This window comes from Erythrolamprus reginae, chromosome 4, assembly GCF_031021105.1.
Source record: "Erythrolamprus reginae isolate rEryReg1 chromosome 4, rEryReg1.hap1, whole genome shotgun sequence".
Classification (NCBI taxonomy): domain Eukaryota; kingdom Metazoa; phylum Chordata; class Lepidosauria; order Squamata; family Dipsadidae; genus Erythrolamprus; species Erythrolamprus reginae.
Genome location: NC_091953.1, coordinates 26,413,791 through 26,427,092, shown reverse-complemented (window position 1 = coordinate 26,427,092; position 13,302 = coordinate 26,413,791). Strand labels below are relative to the sequence as shown.

General features: G+C 39.3%; 1 protein-coding gene across 1 annotated transcript in view; it reads left to right on the top strand.

The window, feature by feature from the left end:
- The window catches only part of SLC7A1 (solute carrier family 7 member 1), a 49,818-nt gene extending 37,487 nt beyond the window's left edge, over positions 1 to 12,331 (top strand). Inside the window, exons 10-12 of the mRNA XM_070749847.1 lie at positions 1,128 to 1,294; positions 3,444 to 3,552; positions 4,712 to 12,331. Coding sequence (XP_070605948.1) covers positions 1,128 to 1,294; positions 3,444 to 3,552; positions 4,712 to 4,821 — 386 coding nt within the window. The 3' untranslated portion in view covers positions 4,822 to 12,331. The remainder of the gene's footprint in view (positions 1 to 1,127; positions 1,295 to 3,443; positions 3,553 to 4,711) is intronic.
- The last annotated feature ends 971 nt before the right edge of the window (positions 12,332 to 13,302 follow it).

Genomic DNA, 13,302 nt, shown 5'->3' with positions numbered 1-13,302 from the left:
AAAGGTTGGAGAGGAGGTGATAGGAGTAGGCGGCAGAGTGCAGGTCAGCCAAAGGGGAAGAGATTGGGAGGGGGGAAGATGGGTGGGTGAGGAGAGTTGAAGGCCAGCCTGTGGTTGTAAATTAGAATGGGCTGATAAGCATCCAGATTTTGATCATGTGACTGTGGGTGTGTTTCAATAGCTGTAATTTTGAGAAGCAGCCCTAACTATCATTTGCTCAGTGATCTCATAACTTCAAAGGGTTGCTGAATAAATGGTTATCAAGCAAGAATTACCTGTAGATGAGCTTTTTGCCCTAGGTGAGTGGTTCTCAACCTGCGGATTGGGACCCCTGGAGGGGCGTCAAACGTCCGTTTCACATTTCCCATGGTGTTAGGAACTAAAGCTTCTATTGTGGTGCCTTGGAACATATTTTTACAATCCGACCAATCAGGCATTTACAGTGGGGGTGTCCCTCTGATCTTCCTGCCAATCAGCTTAAAGCTCTGTTGGGAGAATTGGCGCTAGACTTGTGGTTGGGGGTCACCACAACGTGAGGAACTGTATTAAGGGGTCGTGGCATTAGAAAGGTTGAGAAGCACTGCCCTAGGGATTTTTTATACTGCAGAGGTCCCCAACCCTTGGGCCGTAGCTGGTTCAGAATTGAACTGGAGAGCTGCTGGCCTGTGCAAGTGTGCACGCGTGTGTGCATAGATTCGCTTGCACAAGCTATGAGGCAACATGCACTCAGCCCAACTCACATGAGTGGCGGGCTGGTGCACGCACACATATGCCAGCCAACCATTTACATGGGCCACTTCCCTCCCTCCCGTCCCCAAGCTGCCAAGCCATAAAGGTTGGGCACCCCTCCTCTACAAGCAGGACAAAGAAGCAAAGCTGGCTGAGGAATTCTGGGATTTGAAGTCCACAAGTCTAAAAGTGGCCAAGGTTGAAGACCCCAGCTCTATAGGATTCAGTGAGCAAAAGTGACTCAGAAAAATGGATGTTGGAAGCTATGGATCCTGGGCTGTCTGTCTACATATGTCACAGATTGTGTTAATCATCACTTAGCTAACTGCAGCTGTTTTTGGTATTCCTCCCACCATGTTCAACAATGCATCCAACATCTTAACTCTTCTTGTTCTCAGGTTTCCTTATTGTCAGCTTCTGTAGCTTGGCTGTCCTTGCCAAGGAGGCTCTGATAAGTGGAGCTGCGTGGCCCATTAGCCTCCTCGTTGTCATCTTCCTTCTCTGCTTCGTTTTCGTGGTCGTCATTTGGAGGCAACCTGAAAGCAAAACCAAACTCTCGTTTAAGGCAAGTGATGTGTATAGCATACATGCATAAAAGAAGAACCGCAGCAGAGGTGGGTTGCTGCCTGTTCAGACTGGCTCTTTAGAACCGGTAGCGGAAATTTATTGTCTCTCTGATGGTCCAGGCATCCAAAAGGTTTCTGCGCATGTGCAGAGGGTCATTTCCAAGTCTTTTGTGCATTGTGATGGGGGCGTGGGCAAGAGCAGAACTGGTAGGGAAAGTAAATAGAACCCACCCCTGAACCTGGAGCTCTTCCTTGCTGGCTTTCTGATTTGGAAAGAGAGATTAGTGCGATACGCCTGCTTTTGCCAGAAAAGCAGCAGCGAAGGGAGATAGCAAAAGACACTTTCCCACGCAGATTGAACATATGACCTTCCTTCAGACACGACCTTCAGCTTTCTGGATGCTATTTTTGTTGGAAGGAGGGTTCTTATCTCATATGTTCTATTTGAATGTACTGGGAGATAATCGCTGGCAAGCAAGGCTGCCGCTTTTGTTTTGGTAATCCTAACAAAATCTTCCCAATAAACCAACTCATTACATTATGGGGTGGCCTCTAGAAATGAAGCCTTAATTCTTTGCACAGAACGGTGAATGAATAAGCGAGTGGGTAAATAAATATGTACATACATAAAGTAGGAGAAGGAAAGGCAATTGTCAAAGTTGAGCAAGCGGTTGGTGGCTTTTCAGATTTTGCAACTTTCAGCATTCAGTTTGAAAATCTGAGAACTGGGGTTTCTGGGAGTTGTAGTTATGCAATAACTTGTGGGCACACATTCCCCACCTGGCATAGCAGAAATATTGTGTATCCCCAAAGAGGGGCGGCATACAAATCTAAATAATAAATAAATAAATAAATAAATGCACAAATTCTTGATAAAAAGGGGATTTGAATTCAGCATTCCTATATGCAGGCCTTAATTACGTATTATAGCATCTTTGTTGGAGTATAGGCATTATATAGTTCTGTTTCTGTGGATCAACTCATTGTAATAAATTGAGAGTTGCCAATATAGGTTAATTTAGTCCTCATTTAGTGACCACAATTGAGACTGTCAACTGTCATTAAGGGAACTGATTGGTAAAGGGGAAATCATATCAGCGTGGCTGCTTTCATTTCTCCCACTCCGCCCCACCTTTTCAAAGGCTCATTCCAATCCTGTGATAATTAGCAATAAAGGAATTAGTGTTTGTATTTACATTCATTGGAGAGCAAGGGATTACAAGAGAGTAAACAGTGACACAGTGGTGAATACAATACACATTGAAAGGAACGTGGTAGGACCAGCTTCTGTAAAATTATTACTACAACATAAATGTCAGAAAATGTACACATAACAGGATAACATTCTGTAGCAATATTTAAAGTCAACCTTATCATGGAAACTCTTTATCGTATTTACCGTAACAGATTTTAAATCCTAACAAAATTTGCTTTCATGCTAAATCACCCAAAGAAGAGCCTTACTCACGTCATTGTATGATAACAAAGGAAAGTTTCTGTTGTTTCCATAAAATTTGCCTAGGTACCTTTCTGTTTTGCCACATTAAACCACTATCATGAATATCCCCTAAAACACCATCTCTTTGTAGAAAGAAAGGATTTTTTTAAAAAAAAAAATTGTCTAAAATGTTGTAGTGGCAAAACTTGTGCGTATGTACAAATCTACACTTGGATAATTTCATCACCAATGTTTATCTGACCATAATTTTAAATACTTAGATCTGGGCTGTCAAACTCGCAGCCTGCAGGCCAGACGTGTCACACACTGGCCACACCCATACCTGCTTTAGGGAAGTGGGGAAAAGTCATGATACATCATGTGATGATGCGAGTTTGATATCCCTGACCTAGATGAAAGCCAGTAAGCATGACATTTTTAAAAATGTTTTGTCAATAGTTCCTTATTCCAGAGAATTTTTGCATAATCTTATTGACTTATCCAATTAGAACTATACTCAAAGGAACCTGCAAGAATTTGCTGCCTTGTATACATTCACAATATTTTATACTTGCCGATATTGACATGAGAAGACAATTCCTTACAAATGGAAATAAATTATTGATCTCAGGAGAAGGTAGATATATGAACTGGTGTATCCCATATTCCTAAATGTAACCCAGAAGCACAATTTTGCCTTTGTTTTGCAGGTCCCTTTTCTCCCTGTCCTTCCAATTGTGAGCATCTTTGTGAATGTTTATCTCATGATGCAGCTGGATTGCGGCACCTGGATACGATTTGCCATTTGGATGCTCATAGGTACCTTTCCACTGTGTAATATGATGACATGCTCATTCATTATAGGCAGATTAATGAATACAAGACAGTTTTGAAGGTGGAAACAGAGTTCAGATTCTTTACTCTTCTGGTCAGAAGCTTTAAAGCTACAACGGAGTTATCTTCCATATAGTATAAGAGTCCCAGGCATTAAAAAAAGATTAATACCAAGCATTTTAATAAGCATGTCAACCCAGGCAGCTAATATGAAACCACTGACTGTATTTTAGTTTTTGTCTAAAACAAAACAAATCCAGATTCACACACACGAAGATTTAGGAGTAGGTTTTAATTACTTTGATTAAATCTTTTAAATCATCGCCAGGAATAGGCCCATGCAAGGTATGTTATGACAATTAACAAAGCCGCCCCAAGTCTGCGGAGAGGGGCGGCATATAAATCCAATAAATCTAATCTAATCTAATCTAATCAAGCTTGTAAATATTGAAAGCAAGTGAGAAACATGGCAAGATCTGGAACTATGCAGAATTAAAATAGGGTCCCCTATTTTTTCGGTAGAACGAACTACAAAATACAGTATCTCTGACTTGCTTCTCAAGTAAAAGATAAACTAGTCACTAGAAAATCTCATCAGTCCCCCTCAGCCGTACCACACTATGCTTTGGAAGTCCTTGGATATTCCATAAGACCAGAGGTGTTAAATTGGATTTCTTTGAGGATCGGATCAGCATTATAGTTGTTTTCTGTGGCCAACCCAGGGGGTGGGGGCAGATGGGACAAACGGTAGGCAGGTCGGACGTCTCCTGCAGTACACTGCCAACCAAAACAAGGTGTAGGGAGACCATGCACAGCCCCCCCTGCACCTCATTTTGGCTGGCAAGGTGCTGAAGGAGACTGTTCAAGCCAAAAATGGGATGCAGATGGGGCCATATATGGCCCCCAAACCCCATTTTTGCTAGTAGAGGCATCTCAGTCTGGTCCTTTGCTATTTCCAGATCAGCCCCGCGGACCAGCTTTAAGCACCCCGCGGGCCTTGAGTTTGATACCCCTGCACAGGAGCATCATCTCTTGTGCAGGGGTATCTATTACATTCCTCATAGCTAGGGATTCCTAAACTGATACTTCCTATGTCCTGCCTCACATGTTACCTAATGCTACTCCACTTTCCTCTTTTCTCCAGGCCTGGTGATCTATTTTGGCTACGGCATATGGCACAGCGTAGAAGGATCTTATTCAGCACCAATGGATCAAGAAAGAAATACGGATAACAATATAGATACTTGTAAATGACAGCCTTCTTGCTCAGGAGGTTATTGAGATCACTATTACTGCACAGCAGGATACTTTTCTCTCCCGAATTCTGAAAGAACCTTTTTTTTTGGTAGAATATCAGGCAGGCTCTCAAGTCCCCTCTAACATGGGGATGCAGCTGGGAGGGGATCACAAGGAAAAAAAAAAACCTAGCCTCTGTTGCACTCCCAACAACACTGTTACTTCTGACTGACAGCTATTTCTCTTCTTTACCCTTTGAATAGAAATTGCCTTTCAGGGTGTCAGTTTACTTCCAATGTTACCGTGAGAATAAGGTTCTCAAGCTTGCGAATTAATTCCTGGCTACTGGAATGGAACACACTTTATACTATTTCTCCCAAATCACCTATATTGCAGTACCGGAACTAAACTTAAGCAAACCCAAACCAAACCATACACAAACTCTCTTACATGTTTATAAACTGTACCCACTTCCCAAGACTGGAATGAAAAAAAAAGAAAAAGGAGTGGTGCTATTTAAACATTGTGCTTTACATATTTAAAAGAGGCTGGTGCCTGAGTTTTAGCACCCAATGTTACAGCAATCTCTTTAGCAAAGGTGGACAAGCCAGGCTTCCTGCAGCGCTCGGAGGCTTCTGCGCAACCTGCTAGCTGAATTCCTCTCCTGAGTTTCAAACAGTTGTGTAGATACAAAGCAGAGTCTGTTGCTTATAATAGAACTGCTGTGTAGAAAGTATGACTTTCCGGTATGCAACGCTACCAAATCAAGGGCAATTGCTTGCTTGAGATGTTATTCACATTTTAGCTCAGACAGTCCTGGTGAAAGGCAACTTTTCCCATGCTAGTATAATATTGTGCGGTAACTCATCAGTACGCCCTGTGGCTGAGCAAAGACAACAGTTTCCTGTAATAAAGATGGAATTAATAAAAGAATATTTGTAGCTCAGGGCTGACGAGGGGTCCTCGGTGCTCTCTGAGCTTGTTTCTTTTGTTTTGTTTTGTTTTATTTTATTTCATTGCCCAAACTTGGTAACATCACTAGTGCTAGTCTAGTCTATGTTGCCTGTTTTGGGCAAGGAAACGTCCACAAGGAAACAAGCAAGCTCAGAGAGCACCAAGGACCTCTCAAAGATGAACTTCAACACAGGGTTCTTGGATCAAACTCCAAAATTGTCTTTACTGTTACGTTTGAAATAATATATTTAAAATTAATATTTTATTGAAGGAGGCTTGTGACAAATACAGCTTTTCTGGTACAGAGTAGGAGCCAGCCTTAGGTTTTGCCTGGGGAATATTTGGGACTGTATAATATAAGTTTCCCACCATATTCTGTTAGCGCTGACGTTTTCAAAGAGACCATCAGATTTAACATTCAAACTGTGTTATTTCCTCTGTTGCACATGGATGGGACAGGGGAAATCATAAAACCATCTATGCAGGGGGTGAATCACCTCTTTCAAAAATGTAGTTTTTCCAAAGGGAGGTAAAAATCTATACACCGGTCAAATAATATTGATGTTTGCTGTTTTGATATTCTGGTAAATAGTGTAGATTATCATTGTACATTTTTCTTTCACACCATTGACCTCGGCTTGAATTTATTATTACTTGCTCGTGGTATTTATGTCTAGCCCCTTGATGTGTTATATTTGAGCAAGCTATATGGAAAAGAATAGCACTTAGAAGAAAGGGAAATCATTTTATAGAGAGACTCTGCTTATTTTGTGTAAGGAAATTTAGAAGGGGGGGTATTTATTTATGGCACTCCCTATGTTCTGTCCAGGTTGTACCCTAATGATAATGTTATTGGATGTTAATGTTAATGAATTTTGACTTAAGGTTTTCCCATCACCATAGTGATTGCTGAGAATTTTAGTGGTTATATCTACCTGTCCGGAAGGTTAGACAAAGCTTCTGCAGACAGCATTGACCAAGCTGGACCCAATATTGTATTTGATACTTCAGCAATTTCCTTTTGCCATCACAAAAGTCTGTGGAGGCTACAATTACAATGATGAGGGTGTTCTTTTTAAAGGGCTTCAGCAGTGAACAATTGAGAAATCCACAATTTTAGTTTGAATCAGGCAGACCTTCCCTCAAGTAAATTGACCAGGCTGCTCAAGATGATTTGGGAAGCCCTCAGGATTGGCTAGAAAATATTCCTTTCAGATAAAAATTTATATGTGACTTGAAAATACCTAAACTTTTGCTTTTGGTTTTCTGGATGGGATCCCATCGGGTCATATGAATCTTTGTTTTAGAGTCTGTGAGGAGTGAGCTAAAGCTTGTTTTGAACTCTTCATTCTTATCTGCATCAACCTTTGTGGATTGTTTCATACATGACAAAAGTCCATTGCAGAAATCTCTTCTGTATGGTCACATTTCATATCATCCATCCTGATTTCAACCTTTTACTTATTATTAAATTACAAGGTGTTACATGGACATCCAAACTTTCAGTTTGCCAGGGCCGCATTGAGTGAAGATGATTGACATTGGGCTGCATATAAAATATCCCATAATAATGTTAAACGTTTACGATCTTGTGGGGTCGCATTACTAGCTGTCAGGGCCACATGCAGGCTGCAGGCCACAGATTGAAGATGCCCCTCCTAATAGATCACATCTTTGAAAATGGCCTAGAAAGATGGTGTCAGATTTTCTATAAAAGTCAATTTACTTAGTCATTAAATTTCAATTTGAGAAGAATCCCTAGGTAATTTTTGGAAGTGACTTATTTATTCCCACTTCTGTTCTTATGTAGATAAAGCCATACTTTGTGTCTAAACAGTTGATAAAATTGAAAGCAGCCTGAAGAATGTGATTCTCAATTTGGCAATTGCATTTCCAAAGGAAAGTAAATCGGTGCATTATAATTTAGAACGTTTGAATTGCAATGTTTAGTCCAATTCATCATAAAACTTATGGGTAGGCCTTGACTTAATGACCACAATTGGAATTTCAGCCACAAAAGGATTTGACCATTAAAAAAAGTCAGCATGTGACCGGATATGATTTTATGATTTTATTACCATTTTTACATGGTTGTTAAATGAATTATGCAGTCATTAAGCACTGTCTTCTCCTATTGACTTCACTTGTCAGAAGCTGGTTGGGAAGGTTGGAAATTGTGATCATGTGACCACAGAACGCTGCAATTGACTTCAAGTGCCCAAATCGTGATCACATATGACTGGACAATAGTTGTAACCTCGAGGACAAGTTATAAATTACTTTTTTCAGTGCCATGAATTTGAATAGTCATTCAATGAATGATTGCAAGTTAAGGGTTGCCTAGGGAAAATAGTATTAGAAAAAGCCTTAAACATAGAGTAAAAAAGCTGTTCCTTTTTAGATGTGGCATTTAAGGAAATAATTTTGGAAGGAAATTCTGTCACACAAGAAGGAACCTTTTAAAAAAAATAATTCACACATCTCTAGCAGAAAAGATCACAGATTAACAAAAGCAGTCTCCTGGGATAATGGTTCTTAAGTCTCACCTTCAACTGTCATAATTCCCAGTGTAGGAATTTTGGGAGCTGAAGTACATTACATCCAAATGACACCAGGATGAGAGACATTGTTCTGAGTAAGGTTGATACATATCCAAGACTTGAATGAATTTTGCTTTTCCTCTCACTTGAGATTCAACAACAGCCTGGGAAAAAGTTTTCTGGGGGAAAGACTTGCCGAGAACTTCTTGTGGGATATTCTCATTATGACTAGCTGCTTTTGTCTCTATGGAGATGTTTATAGCTCATGGTGGTATTCAGAGACTAAGGGAGCAACGCTGGACCAGTAAATATAAAGCCCCCCCAAACAGGGAGCCCCCTTTGCTTCCAGTTCTGAAACCTCAATGGAGAAACATGCAAAAGCTTGAGGTCTAATGGTGAAAACCTAAATGCTGCTGCTGTAAATTTGCCGAGTGAAGAATAAGACTGCCATTTATTTGAGCTCATTTTTGTAAATATATGAGTAACTTATTATTTTATTATATAGGGTTGTTTTGTATAGCTGCTGGGTGCGTTGTAAAAAATCCTATTGTGTTTTTCAAAACACACGACGCTCTAAAGAAAATGCGTGGTTTTTCTTTGTAAGGGAAGGGCTTATCAAGAATTATGGTTTTGAATCTAAGGAAGTCATACTACTTTCAGGAATTGCCTGCTTTAAAAATCTTACTAGGTTTTTATTAGCTAAAGCCAAATTTGCAAACTTGGTGTGTGCAAAAATAAAAATGAAAAGTGACTTTCGATAACTTGATATTCTTCAAATGTATTTGAATTCCATGTTTCAAAACTGGCATAGCATTCTGAAGATTTTAATTCTCCATACCTGGAGGATATCTAATTTGGAATAAGTGTTGCTTCCATAGTGCATGGGGTGCGGGGATGGGAAAGAAACGTGCAACATCAGACAAAGTTGACAATTTGTACTTGATTAAACCATTACCATAAAAATCACTTTTACTAAGTCAGATTTATGCAAATCAACTCCAGATTAATTTCAGTTACAACTCCAGCTTTTCAAGAGCTACAAATTACTTGCTCGTCAGTTCCAAAACCAGGGGAACTCATCAGTAATCTGGTAGTACCTTTTTCAATTAAACATTTTATTAAAAGGTAGATGCTTGCAAATGTGTAAGAAAAAGTGCTGCCAGAATTGTTTTTTCTGCTATAGTGTCACTTGGCTATTCTCTTACAATGCTGTTTATATAAATATTCTATTCTTAGTCTTGTATTGTGAACAAAAATGCAATCTATTTTGTTAATATTTTTCAATTGTTAAAATTTTACAATTGTCTTCAAAATATTTTATTTAAATTTGTATATTTTGTACATTTTTTTTCTGCCTTTTATGTTTGATTGCCACCTTTTCACCTCTGTGGTCACTTTTACTCAGTGCATTGATAAATGAGAGATATCTCATCAGTGTTCAGCAAGCAGTAACTAGTCAGTAAAAACTTGGCAACAATAATTTTCAGGTTTCTATTTTTTAATATCAATTCATCTATTAATCCTCATGTACTTAATGGAAATGTGCTACAAACACTGGATCATAGAATAGTCTGATCAGGTGAGGATTTTTAACTCCTTTCCTTTAAGCCATTTTTTTAAAAAAAAGAAATACTGTACTTCATTAAATAAGTTTTTATCAGTTAGTGAATAGATCATTATGGTCAGGACGAAGCAGACGATAAGTGGCTTGCCTTAAATGTAGAATCAATATGCTTTCAAGAGTGCAGAATCCATGTTCAGATATAAGCATTAACAGACTTTGTATTCTCGCTCACTTTGGTAGGACCATATTATCTTCATTGTTTTAACAGGACTGCAGGCTGGTTGAACATCCTTTATGTGCCACAGCTTGAATGTGTATGTGAAACTTGGTCAGCCCATTATTTTATTGGGAGTAGAGGAGAGAAATAGATTATGTATGTGTCTGACTTTCCTGTTAAACAACTCATCACTTTATGATCATTCATTCATAAATTCAGACCCTGCACAACATGAGCAAGTGGTTGTGGAAAGAACTGTTTGCTTCCTCTCATCCACACGTACTAAATTTCTAATAAGGGATGTGTGTACTAAAGCCTGCTTTCCTATATGAATGCCATATTTGGCAAGGTCAAAGTGCTTTGTATATATGATGCTGTCTCAATGAATTGCTGATTGCAATCTGTTGCCTTTCATTATGTACCTCTTATTTTACTATGGTGTATTTACAGGGTAACAAAATGGAACAATCTTAAGTTGTACAAAAGGAGTTTTCAACCTGTGTGACGAACTTCTGCATTTACCAAACTTCAGACATGGGGTGTACAGATACTACGTTGGGGGTTCTAAATTTGAATTCTAAGTTTCAATTCATGCATGCAGCTTGGACTGTTGTAGAGTTAAATATGCATGTTGTAGAGGAGGGGGTTTTTTTTTCAGAGAGGAAGGGAATAGGGTAAAGTTCCATTGATTAAAGTTTATCTTCACTGTAATTAGAACTTTTTGGTTGGTTGAGATTACGGCCCTAAAAACAGCCTCTTAAAGAATGTTGAACGCACCATTGAAAACAGTAAACTTTGCTTCTGAGAAATTGTACATAGGATAGTGCTACACATTTAAATTTTGTATACTACTGAAATTCATATCATTGGTGCCTTCTTGTGATACTGAAGGAAGGATGAGAGCTTTAGAAAAACTTAAACATGGAAATATAAGGAGTAGGTTTCCTCTCCCCCACCCCAACCTCTTATTGCAGTGTTCCACAGTCTGTATATGTATTTATATGTATTGGACTAAAATAATATGGCCAGTGGGCGCCAGGTTGGGAAAGCACTCTGGTAATAAATTCATAGTAGATAGTTCCTCGTTGCAGAAATGGTTTAACGTTTGACAATACGTTTGTGCAAGGCATTTGGAGGGAGGTGATTTACAGACCACCATTCTTTTAAGTATTAACACAGCCGTAGCCTTTGTGAGGCTTGTGTGAATGTTTTGGAGGCTGTCTCTGCTGATCTGCATTTGTGTGACACAGAAGGACCATCTGAAAGCTGTGAACGTTTATCCACGTACGCAGATAATCAGCTGGTAGCCTTGAAGAGGTCTCTGCCTCTTTTCTCTGCAATAGTAATTACTTTGCAAATTACCTCTTCCAAATGCTTCTCACAATTCTGATTGTTACAGAGACTCGTGATAAGGAAAAAAATTACATCCTGTAACGCTCCTTATTTCTGAAGCAGAGGCCAAACCTTATAAAAACTCTGCCTGGTTTTCTTTTTAATTCAAACCTAGAATTCCTCAGGGTATACTTTGTCATTCTTCTTGGCACAGATCCTAAGAAAAAACCCTATCAAGTTTATTAAGTTTCTGGATGATGAGAGATCTTAACCAGATCACATTAGTGCTTTGTTTCGCAAACGCTGGAAGGGTGTTGAGTGATAGAACGACTGGGTTCCTCTCTTTCTGTTGTGCCTTTCAATGTACTTCCCCTCCCAGGAATACAAAGAATCAGTGTGGCACTCTTTGGAGTTGTATGTTACAATCGGTTGGAGAATATTGTGGTTTCTTTGGGAATACCCACCTTTTGATAATCAAGAAACCATGAAATAATTTGTCCACATTTTTACTGAGTAAAATGTATATATGTTTTTCTTCTATTTTTCTAATGATTTTCTCAGAATATATAATGGGTTCAAAATATAGTTACTTAAAACCTTGATCGTGTGGGATGCTTTTGACTCTTCACTGGAGCTTCTGGGTTTGTTCGGATTTTGGCTTCTCCCTTCAAGTTACAAAGCTTTGTTTTTGTTTTTTTACTTTGTGAAACTTCATTTAGAGCAAGGCCTCTGTTTCAATAACAAACCTCTGTTGAGGGATGCTGTAAATCTCTCCCTTTGGAGAGATAGAGGTGGTTGGTTTTTTAAAAAAACTTTAGAGATCAATTTGTAAATAGGTAAACAGCATTAATTTGTTCCTTGAAATTTAAATAATGTTATTTTTGTCTTGCCTGTTCTAATAAATGTTTTTGTTTAAACAAATAAGTTGTGTGTAATTGCTGTTCCAACTTCTGAATTTTGCCTTGTTTTCAATTTTTTAGTAACCCTAAACTGCTCTCCTGCTTAATTAAGACAGTTGTAGTCTTACTATAATTTTTCCAACCATTTAGACTTCCAGTTTAGACTATTAGTATTTTTTTGGACCGGGAGTCACTGCTCACAGTCACTGATGCCCTCATCACCTCGAGGCTTGACTACTGTAATGCTCTCTACATGGGGCTACCTTTGAAAAGTGTTCGGAAACTTCAGATCGTGCAGAATGCAGCTGCGAGAGCTATCATGGGCTTTCCTAAATATGCCCATGTCACACCAACACTCTAGTCTGCATTGGTTGCCGATCAGTTTCTGGTCACAATTCAAAGTGTTGGTTATGACCTATAAAGCCCTTCATGGCACCGGACCAGAATATCTACGAGACCGCCTTCTGCCGCACGAATCCCAGCGACCGGTTAGGTCCCACAGAGTTGGTCTCCTGCGGGTCCTGTCGACTAAACAATGTTGTTTGGCGGGACCCAGAGGAAGAGTCTTCTCTGTGGCGGCCCCGACCCTTTGAATCCAACTCCCCCCAGATCTCAGAGTTGCCCCCACCCTCCTAGCCTTTCGTAAGCTCCTTAAAACCCACCTCTGTCGTCGGGCATGGGGGAATTGACATTTCCCCTCCCCCTAGGCTTATAAAATTTATGCATGGTATGCTAGTATGTATGATTGGTTTCTAAACTGGGTTTTTTAAAAAATTAACTTAAATATTAGATTTGTTTACATTGTATTGCTGTGAGCCGCCCTGAGTCTGCGGAGAGGGGCGGCATACAAATCTGATTAATAAATAAATAAAAAGTATAAGACACACATTTCCCTCCCAAAAGAGGCTGAAAATTTGGGTGTGTCTTATACTGTGAAGGTAGCTTTTTTGAAGCTTTTTTTGAGCCCTAATGATGATCGTCCTAGTTCTTATT